Source organism: Halichoerus grypus, chromosome 8 (genome assembly GCF_964656455.1).
Source record: "Halichoerus grypus chromosome 8, mHalGry1.hap1.1, whole genome shotgun sequence".
In the NCBI taxonomy this organism is placed as follows: Eukaryota; Metazoa; Chordata; class Mammalia; order Carnivora; family Phocidae; genus Halichoerus; species Halichoerus grypus.
The window spans coordinates 125,617,242-125,634,035 of NC_135719.1; the positions used below are offsets into that span (position 1 = coordinate 125,617,242).

Genomic DNA, 16,794 nt, shown 5'->3' on the forward strand with positions numbered 1-16,794 from the left:
GGTGATACAGGAAAGAGAAAAGAAAAAAAGAAAGCAGGAGAGAGGGAAGGGAATAAAGACTCGCTCAAGTGGTAGTAAAGAAGAAGTGTGGCGAAAGGAGCAAGAAGATGCTGTGAGATGCAAGAAAGAGCAATGAGAGGAAAGAGAAGAAAATTTAGTTATGCCAATTCCAATTCTGGAAGCCAAGAGACACACAGTATTCAGCCCTTCAAGCCTTAGCAGTCCCTGAGGACATCACTGCAGTGTGGCTGACCCCGGCCAAGGAGCAAGTTACATTATGTCATTCTCTCCAGCCACCCAGCCAACATTTATTGAAACCAACATGGTGTGGGGCCAGGTATATATAGAAATATTTAATAATTCTTAAAACATTTAACCAAAAAAGTTAAAGTAAAAAAAGCAGTGACTTAGAATATTAACTTTGCCATTATCTAGAAGTGTTTTTTTGTAAAAGCAATCACTACGTTGAACACATGAGAAGTTAATGAAAGCTCCATCTGTATAACAATTGGACACCAATGTAGCGTAAATAAAAAGTAAACGTACGATGCAGCTATATAAATAACCAGTCCACCTCCTTCCCAGGCAAACACTAAAATACAGCTATCGTCCAGAAAGCTTGGAATGGTGTGTACAGACTCACCATCTGTGGCAGCGATGGTAAACTCATCACCGCAGGAAACCCTGATCACTTGCTTCCCACCTAGGGGTCCTCCCAACAGGTTGATTCCTAGACGCTTCTTGTAATTCCCAACGCCCAGCTGTCCACACTTGTTGCAGCCAAAGGTCAGCAGCCGGCCTCGCTCTAAGAGAGAATAAAAACAAATAACCAGGCACAAATCGGGCATGGAACAGAGGGAAAATGCAGCCAAAGTAGAGTTCCATGGACTAGCTTCTGGTTGTTAAGAGTATACAAATAGAAAGCTAGCCACACAATCTTGCATCTAGGGCAGCTAGGGTATCTAAATCAATGACCAATTTGACTCAGGAAGTGACTCAATATCATATTTTCTCTCTACTACTGTATTTTATTTTTATTTTATTTACTTATTTTAAGATTTTATTTATTTGTCAGAAAGGGAGAGAACAAGCAGGGGGTACAGCAGGCAGAGGGAGAAGTAGGCTCCCTGCTGAGCAGGGAGCCCAATGTGGGACTTGATCCCAGGACCCTGGGATCATGACCTGAGCCCAAGGCAGATGCTTACTAACTGAGCCACCCCGGCGTCCCTCTAATACTGTATTTTAAATGTGGAAAATGGGTACTACTTAACTTAGTAAACTCATAAGTGGTACTAATTAAAAGCAGTAGTTGTCTGGAATTATGGGCATGGCATTCTCATTAAGGGATGTAGTGACTGTGCATTTATAATGATTACCAAAAAAAACATTTACTTGAATGCCTAATTTGTTAATGAGATAATACTGGATGCCGGGGGAAAACAGGAGAATGTATATATTGTTAAGAAGAGCTAATACTTGCAGCACCTGGCTAGTTCAGTCAGTGGACCGTGCAACTCTTGATCTTAGGGTTGTGGGTTCAAGCCCCACATTGGGTACGGAGATTACTTAAAAATAAAATCTTAAGGAAAAAAAAAAAAAGGAAGAGCTAACACTTGAGAGAATAAAAAGCATGAGCTACTGAGGCCTGTGTATAAAGTTGTAAATCAACTCACCATCAATAGCAGCTGTGTGAGTCTTGCCTGGGGCAATTGTACGGATCTTATAAAAGGACAGTTGTTTGGCCAAGGTAAAGGAGGTTATGTAGGGAACTTCATGGTATGCCTGGAACAAGGTAAAACACAAAGCAAAGACTCATGAGGTAAAAATGAAAGGGTAGTAGGCTGACAATGTTGTCATGGTGACCAAAAGGGCTTTTAAGCAAATTTGTTATTAAGAAGGAGGTGCCAGCTAGCTTTACATCCAATAGAATACAAGACGAAATAAGCTCAGTATGTAATCAGAGAATTTAATTAGTGTATGAGGCAGGACTTTCTGACAACAAAAGTTTTAGATACCTAATCTAAGAGTATACAAAACGTGAACTCTGTATCGCAGAAAGTATCTACATGAGGATAGAGCCATTGACATTCGTCTTGGTTATAGATACTGCAAACCTAACAAAGGCAGGGCAAAGAACTAAAATCTTGAGGACTCTCCAGCCCATAACACAACCAGTTTACTGTGATCTAATTTTATCTACAAGGCAGTGTTCTCAACATGTTAAAACCCATGTTCCCTTTAGATTAGCATTAAAAAATTCCTCTCATGTACGTTTAAAATTTCACAACAAACCCAATGTTATAATAAAAACCCAAATCAAGTAATGGTAATTCTAAATATGCCTTTTCAAACTATGTAGACACCCTTCCCAGACTTGCTCCAAATTTGTATTCTCCCAGTTGAGAATCATTACTTCAGAGATGGCTTAAAAATTCTTTTTTTAGAAGATTTTATTTATTTATGAGAGAAAGAGAGAGAGAGACAGGAGACAGACAGCCAGCCAGACAGAGTGGGAGAAGGAGCAGAGGGAGAGGGACAAGCCCAACTCGGTGCTCCATCTCAGAACCCTGAGGATCATGACCTAAACCGAAACCAATAGATGCTTAACGACTGAGCCACCCAAGCAACCCGCTTGAAAATTCTTATTCACTGAGTCAGGAAACTTTTGTTTCTCTTTTTATTTTAAGTAGGCAAAATGCCCAATGTGGGGCTTGAACTCATGACCCTGAGATTAAGAGTCGCATGCTCCACCAGTTGAGCCAGCTAGGCGCCCTTGGAAACTTTTGTCTCTTAATTTGGTTCTTTAGAACATAACAAAAACTCATCATATTAACACAAAGAGGAAACGAAGACTTAATATCAGCAGTGAATTTCATGACATCCTTGAAGGAAATGAATGGTAATTACATTCACTAAGCCTGTACAGGATCAGTGATTTGGGAGCAATAAATCTAAAAAAACTCTTCAAGGAGGTGATGCATGAAAACATTTCTTTTAATGTTAATTTTCTTGTACCTACTTCAATGATAGGGTAGAACCTGAATTCCATCACTTGGTTCTTTGTAATCAATTCATTTATTGAGGCATAATACACTATAAAATATTGTATAGCTTGAAAATTTTTCTGTATGCTTATAAGTGTAAAACCACCACCCAGATCAAAATAGAGACCATTTCCATGATCCTAGGATCCCTTCTGTTAATACCCATACCCCTTTTCCCAGAAGGAACCACTACTTTGACTTCTGCCATCAAAAACTCCACATAATTGGAATCACATAGTGTGTACTCTTGCGTGGCTGGCTTCTTTTGCTGAACATAATAATGTCTGTAAAATCTTTACTCTTAGGTCAAATTCCATGGTCACTAACCAATGGCATTCCCAAAGAAATTCCAACCTAAGAGATGTTCTCACAGTGTGGTTAGGGCACCAAAGAGGGTACTTACTTCATGGTTGATGATTCCAGACATGCACTGATTCAGACCCAGCTTGTTGAACTCATTGAGTCCACAGGCCAGCACTTTGCCTGACTGAGTCAGCAGAAATGTCCCATCACAGCCACACTGAACTGCAACAATAATCAAGGCCTTGGGAACATCCACCTGCGTGAAAAAAAAAATCAGAAAAAAATAAAAATCCCCAAACATAACTTGCATTAGGAAAAAACCCTTAAATTCTTTCAAAAGTGATGTCCTGCATTTAGGAGAACTGCCCACAGTAAAGACTGCTATATCCTCTTCAGATTTTTCCAGCAGCTTAAAGACTACGGTTTTCAACAAGGAGCTCAGGTTTGATAATAAAATAAAAGAAGGCAATGCCAGGTTGGCTAAACAGACAACCCTGTCAAAGTTTGTTTTAGAGCAGGTCCTACTTAGAAAGACTTCTCAGAAAACACTGGGAAAGGAGAAGCTTCAACCCATCGCTGATTTTGTCCCCTGAGATGGTAGGCCCCACGACAGCTATAGAAGGAACTCAGTAGCCCTAAAGGGTCTTAGTCTGGTCATATTACAAGTGAGGTGACAGAGTACTGAGATAGCAGCCAGGACTTCCAACTGCTCACATCCCTCTAAGCTAACTAAACAGGGCTGGGAATGGTAAGGGGACAGGATGGAAGTCTGTGAAACCTGAAAACTCAAACCTCAGTGTTTCTACTACAGCCATCCCCCACAAATAATACAAGTTAACTTTTTAAACGTAAACAAACACAGTTAACAGTGAATGGTATAGCTGATTACAGTCAACCTTCCCGTGGGCAGGCGAGTCAGATGACCACGCTCTCCTGCAGCTGCTTTCAGCTCCCGAGCTAGCTCCTGCAGGGCTCAGAGTAATTAGATATTCTGTTTCATACAACATGACCCCTAAATACAAACAAACACATATTTCATCTGGTGTTCAACTGTGGAAATCAGAGGGGAAAATGGCTGCATTGGGTAAAGAGATAATATATTGCTTTCCAGTGTCTTCCCAAGGAATTTTCTGGGGTGTATTTAGCTGATGTGACTTTTTCATGGTACATGCCGATTTCAGCTCTCATTCCTGAGGAAAATGTGACTCCAGAGTGTCCACAATGGCTGTATCCTCTCTCTCGACTACTTATGGTTTAGTCAGATGACAAGGCCACATAGTGCTAAATCAGGAATCCTGGATTGTCAGTCTCCCAGATAGAAAATATTTCAGAAATAAACACCTTGACATGAGGAGTCAGAGAAAGAGGAGTCTGTGTTATTACTGAAGTCTGTGTGACCTAGTTTAGGAAGAAGCTGCTTCTGAGTTTACCTTTTGCGGTGTATAATAATCCTCTTCTGAATCCAAACCCAGTCGTCCTGAGACACACATAAGAAAGAAAACCATTAAAATGAGGTCATCCTTCCCAATGAAAATGTTCTGTAACATTCTCTCTTACTGAATCAACACTTCTCAAGTACAGGCTAGCTACATGATGTGTTTAGAGACATATAAGCTTGAAGTCAAGTTGGCTCCTGGGAATAAGTGGACAGAGACAAGGCTATACCTACCATACTCGCCACAGCCCCAAGAATAGACTTCTTTGTTTCGTGTCAAAACCACCACATGATTATCTCCACAGGAGGCCTGCTCCACTGGATTGTTCAGGAAGAAGTTCAGCTGCATGGGTTCTAATACTTCAGGCCCAGCAACCTTGTCTACCCCCATGCAGCCATAATAATCAGATCCAAAGGCATAGAGCTGACCCTCATCTGCAAAAGGAAGGAAGGCATAACCCATCAAAAGAATGACTTTGTCCAATCAGAAAGCTGGGCAGGGATAGAATGAGACTATCCCAGCCAGGGATCTCATATGAAATGATTACATCAGAGAAATCCAAAGGACAGACTGTGCAAGTCTAGAGTTGTTTTTATTTAGGGGGTCACGGGTACTATTATAACAATTTTTAAAAAGTGGTAGTACCATGTTGAAATTTTACTGGGGCCATCTCTATTTTCTAGAGAAAAGGAAAAGTAAGTAAGGGCAAGATGAAAACTAAACTTTAGCACTGGGTATGTATGGAAGTGATGAATCACTGAATTCTACTCCTGAAACCAACACTGCACTGTATAGTAACTAACTAGAATTTAAATAAAACTTTGAGAAAATTTTGAGAAAAAAAATGTAAACGGCTTAAAAAAAACTAAACTTTAGCTCTTTTTTTTTAAAGATTTTATTTATCTGACAGAGAGAGAGCTCACAAGCAGGGGGAGCAGCAGGGAGAGGGAGAGAGAGAGAGAGAGAGAAAGCAGACTCCCCACCAAGCAGGGAGCCCAATGCAGGACTCAATCCCAGGACCCTGGGATCATGACCTGAGTCAAAGGCAGGAGCTTAACCAACTGAGCCACGCAGGCACCCAAACTTTAGCTCTTGATTCCTGATTTGGTGTTATCCATATCTGATGAGGTGGTAACATTACGTTCCCCGCCCCCACTGGAACATACAACGTATTTCTCCTGATCCCACCTCTTCTCTGTTATCTACGTGCCTTTCCTTGCTTATCACCCACCCTAATACTATAGCAAATTGGGGATGTTGTTATTAATGTGTATATCTGCTGTCTTTGGTTCTTCAAATACTATCTTTTGCTATAAAATCCCAACTGAAACTGCACAGCATTAAGTACAAAACCCCATTTAATTGCACTGGGACGCTTTCTGTTGATGACTTACCTGTCACACAGACAGTGAAATCATCACCACATGACACCTGACGGATAGCTTTGCCTTGCAACTTTTCCACATGCTTTGGCTGTCGGTAGGAGGCTTTGTCTCCATGGCCCAGCTGACCGTGGAGTTTAGTACCCCCTTGCATGTTCTGTGAAATAAAGAGGTCTTGTGAAGTTTTAACTTTTCATGTCAAAAGCTAATCTTCAATGTAACTTCTTATCAAAAAACCATAGGAAAAAATCAGCTAGAAATTTAGAAATGAAAAAAAAATCAGTAAGGAAATTCAACCTTTTAATGATAGGTAGTTTATACTACCCCTGCCAACAGGTAAAGATTTAAAAAGCATCCAGATTGATATCCCTCAAGACTTAAAAGAACACATTCTCAATTCTGTCTTTCTCCTTCAAGTCTAAGGTGAACTTTTATATTTAATTATGGGTGTTGGTGAAAAAAAATTCTTTATGTAGTCTGATTTGACTGTTTTCTACAGGAGTATAGCCTCTTGGAAATCCTTACTAGAAGTTTTTCAAATTTTGGTCATAGTTTCCCTGAAATATGGAACCATTATAAAGAATCTGGCTGCATCAAAGAGGCTGCTATGTAGCACTGAGAATAGGTCTAAATGATGTTTCAACAGTTTTATAGAGAAAAGTAATTCTTTTCAACTGTAAGTCCTTATATAAATGTTTTTTAAGGGACAATAATTTCATTCCATCTGTGGCAGCCCCCCAGGGGCTAGTTCTTTAAGGGACAGGGTTTTAAGGAAGTAACAGTTAATGTTCTATAACAGAGGTCAAATCTTTCATTCATTCTTTCAATCTATCAATAACTGAGCATCTACTCTGTCACACACTGGGGACAAAGCCTGTCCTTGTGGAGACGTTATCTGAGACTACTGGAAAAAATGAGCTCTCTCAGGAAGAAAAGGAAGAGTGAGAAGAACTGAGAGCCTAACACAAGGCCGGGTAAAGGAAAAGCACCAAGTGAGAAGGCACAAAGAGACAGGAGAAAAGCCAAGAGAAGATGCTCTCGTTGGGAGCCAAAGGTTCAAGGAGGTAGAGATCAACTACGTCAAATGCCGCCAGGAGGTCAAGAAAGCAAGAACAACATAGTATCTGTGTTTTTAAAAATATTTTATTTATTTGAGAGAGAGAGAGTGCACAAGCGGGGGCGGGGGGGGAGCAGAGGGAGAGGGAAAAGCAGATTCCCCACAGGGAGCCCGACATGGAGCTTGATCCCAGGACCCTGCGATCATGACCTGAGCTGAAGACAGACGCTTAATCGACTGAGCCACCCAGGTGCCCCCAAAGTATCTGTTTTATGTTTACAATTTATAGGTCATTTTATTAAGAGTAGTTTCAATCAAGTGGCAGGGATGGAAGCTGCATTGTAGGTAATGAGGAGTGAGTGGGAGATAAGAAAAGAGATAGCAAATACAGGCAATTTGTTCCAGAAGCTGAGAGACAGGGTGAAATCTAGAAGGGAACAAAGGAAAATTCTACTGAAGATATGCCTAGCTATCTTCAATCACTGATACAGGTCTTAGAATTTTCCTATGTGGTACACTGCTTCATTTGTTTATAAAATTATTTCACACATACTAGTTGCTCTGAAACTCACGGTAATAGAACAGAGTAATTAAGTGACTTTCTGAAATCACCCAGCTGTAAATTAGAGTCCAGTGTCCCGAGTCCAAACCTAGGGCTCTTTTCATTCTTTCTTTCCTTCTTTCTCTCTTTCATTCATTCATTCAAAAAACATTTACAAAAGACCTAATATGTACCAGGTACTGGGGAAAGATACTCAGTGAACTAAACAGACAAAATCCCTGCTCTCATAAGAGCTTACATTCCCTCACCCCATGCTGCCATTCCCGCAGCACACGTTCAACTAACAAAATACTTGGACAGCCTCGGCCCAGTAAACAATTAGGCTTATATCACTGTTCTAAGGTACTTAGCTTTCACTTACCACCCAGGTGTACAGTTCCTTCTCCACTGTGACCACAGCAAAGTGAGTATTCCCTGCACACACCTGCCGGGCACTACAGCCACTCTTGATGACATCCAGTTTCTGGGGAGTGGATTTTCCACCACCCCAAACATAGACTTCACTGGTTCGTGATGTTACCACAGCAATGGGCGCTTCAGTCACAGTGCTTGACCTGTCAACAACCCCCAGAACAAAGGCACATTTAACATAAAAAACTATATCAAAGAAAAATGCTTCCAGTCTGTTCCCAGAGAAGAACTGCCAATTATGGTATGAGAAAGTATGTTCTTTCTCGACAACTTATTTCAACCCTCTATCATAGAGGCCTTGCAATTCCTGCCTCCAGGCTTCATCACAGCTCAGCCAGATCAGATTCCAGTCTGGTCCATAACACCTACACTTTTCAACTTCTCAACATTCATCATGGTAATGATGTTCACTTCAGCATGAGGATGAAATTATAGCCTTCTGTTTTCTCAGAAATGATTATCTGACATTTACGAAGATGTTGGCTTCTCAAAGGATGCCAAAGGCTACTTACTGGGATCAAACAATGCATGGACCAAAGAAAGAAAGACCCCCTGATGGTAATTTAAGAGATATCACTTTTTATGAGTCTCCTAGGCATTACCTTGGTCTTTTTGTAGGTGCATTAAGCAGTGTGACTTTTTCCTCCATCTCTCTACCAAAAGAAAAGCAAAGATACATGAGTGAAAGAATAGGTTCCTACATTGTACCAGTGTCTCTTTAATACATTTCACAGATTTAATCCTCTATAAACCATATGCCTCCTCAAACATGACAATACTTTTGGAAAAGTAACTCAATACGATTCAAACAGTTATACGGGCCTGGCTTTGGACAAATCATTAGATATGACGGGGCCAGCAGTTTGGGGCCATTTGTTTTCTTTCGCCAAGAAACATTCCAAGCTGGAACAGAGAACCTAGAGAACCTCTGTTGCACATTTTAAATACCTGCTGATCTCTCCATCCAGGCTGCCCACTGACTTCCCAACTCACCATCTCTAAACCTCAGCTCATTCTCTTTCTCCCATACAGCTTTTCTTTCTGACTCTCCTATTTCTGCAACTGGCACTTCCCATTCTCCCAGTGGACTAAGCTTAAAACCTCAGTCACCTTTGACTCAGCTGTCTCCCTCTCTTCAATATTTGAGTCCTACAGATTCTACCTATACAACGCCCTTTACATTCACCTCTCCTCTCCAGGCTTGCCACGTTAGCTCTGGGCAGCTCTGCCTCCCACCTAGACCGCAGCAGCACCGCCTAATAGGTCTGACTCACCACACTGCCAATCCACTTTATCAGTCCTGTACTGATTTAACACTGAGATTAGTTTGCTAAATGAGTCTTCCTTAGGCATGCCCCTTATCACATGAACTGCCCTCTCATAAACCTCCACTACTGTACTATAGCTTGAATTAAGCACAGACCCCCTTGTCTAGCATTCAAGATTCTTACCTATCTTTCCAGCCTTCTTTCCTTCTACTTACTCCCCATATTCTAGCCCAGGGTTCTCGTTCTGTCTAAAACACTTATAGCTGAATTCCTGGGGTGGTACTTAGGCATCAGTAGTTTTTGAAAGCTCTTGAGGTGTTGCTATCGAGAGCCCCAGGTCTAGAACCACTAATCTAGTGAAGTAGGACTTAGTGTTTCCTGAATATTTTCCACAGTTTGCTATGTCTGTGTTTTATCTAGAAAGCTCTCTGTCTTATGTTTTTTCATCAAGTACAAAGTTCTAATGAAATACTGTGTATAAATCTATAATATCTCAATAAAAATTGCAATTAAAAATTATCAATGGAAATATTTGAAAAGAAATTAAAATAGTGATTATACTGTTGGGAAATAAGCCAGATAAAAAAGTTAAATATGTTTAACCAGTACCAAAGGGCGATACTGCTGGAATATGTGCCGAACATAAGTGGAAGGTCACAGTGCTGTTTCTGGAGTATTACATGTAATTCTAGACATTAAAACATTGGCTAGACCTTAACTGGAGAAGAACCAGAAAAGATTAATTAAATGACACAACAATATAAAGGTACTGACCAAATGACAAAGATTATGGAATTAAGTATATACTTAATGTATCTAAGGGCAAGACTTGAAAAAAGAGCAGAGCAAAGGTTTGACTACTGGGAAGATATAGAAACAAAGAACTGGTAGGGGAGGAAGAAGGACAGTAAGACAAAAACAGTATAACAGGATGAGAATAATAAAGGGGTGCCTGGCTGGCTCAGTCAGACGAGAATGCCACTCTTGATCTCAGGGTCATGAGTTCGAACCCCATAATGGGTGTAGAGATTACTTAAAAAAAAGAATAACAAAGAATACATCTTCCTTTAAGTTTGGGTTTGAAGCCTCCTATAGGATGTGAGGGATAAAGGACCTCCTTCCTATCTCTAGAGACCTCTAACACAGAAAAAAATCTCAGGAAGTAACATGTCAACAATCATGCAACCTTGATTTCTGAAGTAGACTCCTCCAACTGCAACATACCATCTAAACGAATGCACTGAAAAACAAAGGCCCACTTTAAATCCATACTACTATCTGATAATTCTTGTGCCGAGCCCTGGGCTGAGCACTTTATTTTGTTTTTTTTTTTGTTTTTTAAAGATTTTATTTATTTATTTGACAGAGAGAGACACAGCGAGAGAGGGAATACAAGCAGGGGGAGTGGGAGAGGGAGAAGCAGGCTTCCCGCGGAGCAGGGAGCCCGATGTGGGGCTCGATCCCAGGACCCTGGGATCATGACCTGAGCCGAAGGCAGACGCTTAACGACTGAGCCACCCAGGCGCCCTGGGCTGAGCACTTTATATGCATTCCCTCCTTTAATCCTTACCCTACCTGACTTTATAGAGGAGAAAACTAAAGACCAGAGATGTTGAATAACTTGACAAAGAAAATACCAGAACTCATACAAACCTAAGGATGTCTGAGTCCAGAGCCCTCCTCTCTTAATTACTACACTCTAATGCCCTAACTCTAGATTAAAACTCACAGACGAGGGGAGTGCAGGGCTCTAGGCTCTCATCAGTATAAATTCAGAACAAAACAGCACAGGCTAAGGAGCTGAGAGTCAGGAGCTCCTCCCCAGCAGCAAAAGCAGAGATGCTGGTAGAAAATGGCACCAGAGCAGCCAAGTCAGGAAACACTGCCCTCTCTTGTGGTCCTCTCATCAGGCCTTTAACAGTCAACCAACCATAGAAAGACAAAGAGTGGACTTCTCTGTACTTTACCTCCTGCGTTTCTTGAGAAGGGGGCGATCCAAAAGTTCATCTGCTGTGGGTCTCTGCTCAGGATCCTAAAAAGTACAAACTGGGTTAGTTTTAATTTAAAGGAAAAGGGCAAAATGGGGTCTAAAGAGGCATTTTACTTCCTCTTAAAAGGCTGTATGCTAATTACTCAAAGATCACTGTATATTATCCTTTTGTTTCAAAAAACAATTTCTTATGTCACATTCCATGTTTGATGCATATCATCTCATTGTCAACAACACGTGTACATGAATGACAATGCACCTTCCTTACTCGTTCAGTTACGGCACTGCCTCTCAAACTGCAATATATACGGCACAAAAGAATCTCTCAGAGTGCTTGTTATAAAGATTTCTGGGCTTTATCTACAGAGATTCTAATCCAGTTGGTCCGGGGTGGGACTCAGGAATCTTCATTTTTTATTTGTAAAACTCTTCCATCCCCTAGCATTTCTAATACCTATGGTCAAGAACCATATTTTGAATAATACCAATCTAGAGCTACACTACTATATATACAGAACTATATATATTCTGCACACTAGGAACTCTAAATTATCTCTGACTATAATTTTGTAAAATCAATCTACGAAAATTAATCTTGATCATAAAAAATGGAGCACAATTTAGAAGGTAAAATCATTTCACAAATCGATAAAGTAAGAATAAAGCAGAATAAAGCTTAAGGATTTGTTGCCTGAAACATATAACTATCATTAATTGCCAATGCCTATTCTTCTGGGTATAGCCAGCCACAAATATATCCTACCCTGGGGAAGTGAATGTGGCTTTGTGCAGGTTCATCTATGCATACCATACTCCAAACACTATGGTGGGAAGGGAAAACCCTAAACTGAAATCAACATGTAAGTCACACTTCCCTGGTCAAGACACGCGTGGACCATTTGAATCAGTTCCAAAGAGTACTGGCTAGAATCAACTTCCATGGCCCGGATTCCTTGTACAATCTTCACACACAAGTTGAGTGGATTCTATGACAAAATGATTATTCTTGGTTATATAAAGATTACAACCTACTAGTAGGGGCTCTGAAATGTCTATTTTTTTTAAAGAAATGGCAATAGTTCTGCATTAGGTCTGATTTCTTTTATAACTATTAGTATGCATCAGCAAGAAATGGCTAGGGATACACTGTTGCTATCAGAAGGAATGAAGCCAAATGGCCAACAAGGAGATATGACTATGGGGCCAATAGTATAATACTCAGAGTACATTATAATCTGATCCTTCAACTGAATCTCCCCAAAAAAGGCAAGCAAGATTAGCCATGCTTCCTGGCTTTAAGTACCTCCTTTGCCAAGTAATCTGCCTCCTAATTTATATACCCTAAAAATGGTTATTCAGGGGATACTCTGCTGCAACAGATAAGGCAGTAAATAATAAGATGACAATGTCAATAATATTATAATAATAATACCATTAACTCCTTTATTGAGAGACCACAGTGTGCTAGGTAGGCACCCTTGCAAACCCCCTGTAAGGAGGTTATTATGATTACCAATTCAGAGATGTAAAGTAACTTGCCCAAGCTACACAGATAGTAAAAAATGGCGTCATAACTCCAACCAAAGTCTGTCTTGACTCTAAAACTCATTTTCCTTCCACTATATTACTTAGAACAATTAGATGATATACCAGAATAAACTTTAGAATTAGGAAAATAAATAGGTCTCATGAAAGGCCAATGAATTTGCATTATCTTACATTTGCATTTTTCATATACATTATCACAGCATCTCTATGAGAAAGATATATATTTTTTCCTTGTTATAGATAATGAAATAGAGGACCAAAGAAATTCTGAAATGATTTGCTTAAGTTCTCACACATGGTTTGTAGAGGACATTGGATGTGAATCCACTTTTGCTACTCAGATTGGTCCATGGACTAGCAGCATCAGTATCATGTGGGAGCTTGTTAGAAATGCAGAATATTGGGACCCACTCCAGACTTACTAAAAAAAGAGTCTGCATTTTAACAAGGTGCCCAGGTGATTTCCTATGTGTATGAAAGTTGGAGAAGCACTGCTTTACACTGGGCTTTACTTAGGAAGAAAAGAAAAAACACTAAAAGGATTTGTTGTCCATTACAATAACAACCTCTAATATAAGAGTCAGTGTATAATTTTTTATAAAAAGATCAAAACACTTTAATGAGTATTACATAATTTGCCTTAGCTTTAAAAAAAAATGATGTAGCCTAAGCATAAGAAATGAAATGGCTTATCCAAACAGCAGCATCACATAGTGGATCCTAGAGCCAATTTCAAAATTATAGTCAACAAACTCAAGTACAATGCTCAAAGCACTTGAGTAAGATTATTTCAGTGGGGAACTGAAGTTAAAGATAAATCTGGTACAGCATTTTAATAATATGCTATACCAAGCCACTGCCTGAATACTTTGTTTTTTTGCCTACAGCTAATTTCTGATGAAGAAATCAGAAACTCAGGGATAAAGGAATTTGATTTTCTCAACCAAGTTATACCATTTGCAAGGACAAGGTGGGGATAATATAACTTACTGTAGCATCAAATGTTCTCTTTAATGTAAGCAGTTCAAAAATGACACAGCCTACTGCCCAGATATCAGACTTGAAATTGTATTTTACTCCTTGGCAGAGCTCTGGAGACATGTAATATGGAGTTCCCACAAGCTGAACAACAAAGAAAACAATCAACGAATAACTTCATTTCTGAGGTAACTCTATTAATATTTCAACAACTGAAGTAAATTTCTCACGAACTAGTGATAACAACTATAAAATATTCATCAGCATATCCCAAAAGCTTTTTATGAGATGATGGGGAGAAATCTTTTATTTTATCAAATTTCTTGGATGAATTATAAAGGGTAAAGGCACTGTGGTAATTTGGAGAGGCACAACAGTGATTCCTAGATCACAAAGGCTTTAGGCCCACTGAAGACTTCATACAGATAAAGACATACTTAGTAAAAGTTCACCAATGGAAAAAACAAAACAAAAACAAAAAAACTGGCAGGGAGGAGATGATAAGTAAATAAAGGGGTCAAAAGTTCTAAACGAAGTGCATAGTACTGAAACTCTGTAAATGGCTGTTTGACCTCTGTAATAGTAACACAACTAGGGAAATTTCTTTCAAATTTGAAAAAGATCTTCTGCCTTGAGGAATGAGTTTGGAAATCAAAATGTCCTGAATGGAGGTTGTGCCTCTCCCTAGATGAAATGATGAGTACCCCAGAAGTTCTAATAAAACTGAGAGCCATCTTTAACCAGCAAAGCAAAGCAATTTTTAGATGGATTGTATGGCATTTATAAATCTTCATATCATTCCTTCTTTATATTTAACTGGCTAAAAAAAGTCAAGTCTTGGTTTTACCAGATTATACTTGATGAGAAAAATCCATATAAGGACATGATTGCTTCCTCAGAAGCTCAATATGGCACCATCATACAAGCAGACTGAGTTCCTGAAGCAGACTCCCAACCCTGGCTATTAGCATGTCTCTAAATTGCTTACAGGCATATCTTGACATTATCAAAAAATACCAACAAGACAAAATTAATTTTATTAACTTACATTTTCAAGTTCTTTCAAGGACAGAGCACTGTGAAACCAGAAGAGTAATAATTGGGTTTTATAATTCCTAAAAGGATGAAATCACTGTCCTTAAAGATCAACTTATGTCTACTCTTTACCAATGGTCTTTCTTAGGATCAGGTGAGAAGGGAGCCCTGCAGTTGGGATGGCGTATGATATTAACACCAGATTGTTCTCTGCGCATCAGCCTTTATTTGTAGTACAGGGCTTCTGAACCAGAAAAATTCAGAGGAAACACAAAAAGAGATGTCCAACATCCTAAGCTCAAATACTAAATAAGAGATAAATTGAAATCTACTAAAGATCCTAGGCCAGAAAAAATGGTAGCGCATTTTCCTGTTTTTATTTTTTTTATTATTTTTTTATTAAAGATTTTTATTTATTTATTTGAGGGAGACTGAGAGTGAGAGAGAGAGCAAGAGAGCGAGAGAGAACATGCAGGGAGGAGGAGCAGAGGGAGAAGCAGACTCCCCACTGAGCAGGGAGCCCAACGTGGGACTCGGTCCCAGACCAGGACCCGATCTGAGGGCAGACACCCAACTGACTGAGTCACCCAGGCGCCCCCTTTTCCTGTTTTTAGAAAGTGTTGGAAAGGGCTGTGAGGTCAGAGCTGTGATGTGGACAATGACTCCTGAAAGAACATCTGAGCTGTAAATGCCTATTAGTAAGCACAGGAAAAAGACTCCTGAAGACTTGCTTTATAAGTATGGAGAACTTGCAAGGACTACTGAGAAAAGTGTATGAGATTTGGAGTGGTGTACGGTTATATCTCATAGTACTGGAAAGGAAAAGAAAAAAAAATTAACACAAGGGCAACACATACTTACCGTCTCAGCCATGGAATACTCAGAATTAAGTTTCTTGGCTAGGCCATAATCTCCAAGTTTTATTAGGTTTGCCTTGGTCAGAAAAATATTTAATGTCTTTATATCTCTGGAAAAAAAGATACTGTGTATTAAACTCCTATAGACAATTGTTTTGTTTCATCCCCAACTCCGCCCAGAATTAGTACAGAATAAAATGAGTGGTTACCACTGCTCACACTGTTATGGGATCCCAAACAGTGGTCACCACTTTCCTGTGTACTTTAACATTGAAAAGGGGATTTGGGGGAGTGGAGGCAGAGAATTAACTTCGTTCTCCAGGGCCTCATAGCACAAGGACGTCTCCTGTACCACTGAGGATGTTAGGAAAAATTGAGAGGGCCAGATGGAAAACACAGCCCCATGTAATCCTGTAATTCCTGTAAGGTGCACTGCCTCTCCAATTACCATTTGTGCCTTGAATTGGTTGATGTTAAAGCTTCAAATCTGTTAAGGCAAGGGAAGGGGCTGCACATCCCAGCAGCAGCATGACTAGGCTGTGTAGCTCACCTAAATAAACCACTAGCCATTTTTCTAAAGATGAGCTGGTCCTATGTAACAAGTAAACTGTGCCTGGTTCACACTCTGGCTTCCTTAAGATGTGAAAAAAACAGAATACTCTTTGTAACTTTTGAAAAGAAAATAATATGCAACTGTAGTAGCCATTCAATAGCTATTGAGAAGCACATGTTAACTGAATAAACAAACCAACAAAAAAAGAAATACTGGTGAATCAACATTAATCTCTAGCAATTATCAATGACTCACTTAAGAAGGGTATAATGTGGAAATGTTCTAATAGCTCTTTCCTATACTAGAAATGAATAGAAAGCTGTTTTTCCCCAAAGATCTGGTAAAATTGTACAAAATAGCTTTTTATCTA

The 16,794-nt window shown here is 39.7% G+C and overlaps 1 protein-coding gene across 1 annotated transcript in view; it reads right to left on the reverse strand.

The window, feature by feature from the left end:
* The window catches only part of NEK9 (NIMA related kinase 9), a 36,729-nt gene that overhangs the window by 13,880 nt on the left and 6,055 nt on the right, over positions 1-16,794 (reverse strand). The window contains exons 5-16 of the mRNA XM_078053975.1: positions 15,876-15,981; positions 13,992-14,123; positions 12,328-12,439; positions 11,431-11,494; positions 8,798-8,848; positions 8,146-8,338; positions 6,178-6,322; positions 5,017-5,217; positions 4,778-4,824; positions 3,448-3,603; positions 1,674-1,782; positions 644-805 (exon numbers count right to left, since the gene is read on the reverse strand). Of these exons, the coding sequence (XP_077910101.1) occupies positions 644-805; positions 1,674-1,782; positions 3,448-3,603; positions 4,778-4,824; positions 5,017-5,217; positions 6,178-6,322; positions 8,146-8,338; positions 8,798-8,848; positions 11,431-11,494; positions 12,328-12,439; positions 13,992-14,123; positions 15,876-15,981 (1,478 nt within the window). The remainder of the gene's footprint in view (positions 1-643; positions 806-1,673; positions 1,783-3,447; positions 3,604-4,777; positions 4,825-5,016; positions 5,218-6,177; positions 6,323-8,145; positions 8,339-8,797; positions 8,849-11,430; positions 11,495-12,327; positions 12,440-13,991; positions 14,124-15,875; positions 15,982-16,794) is intronic.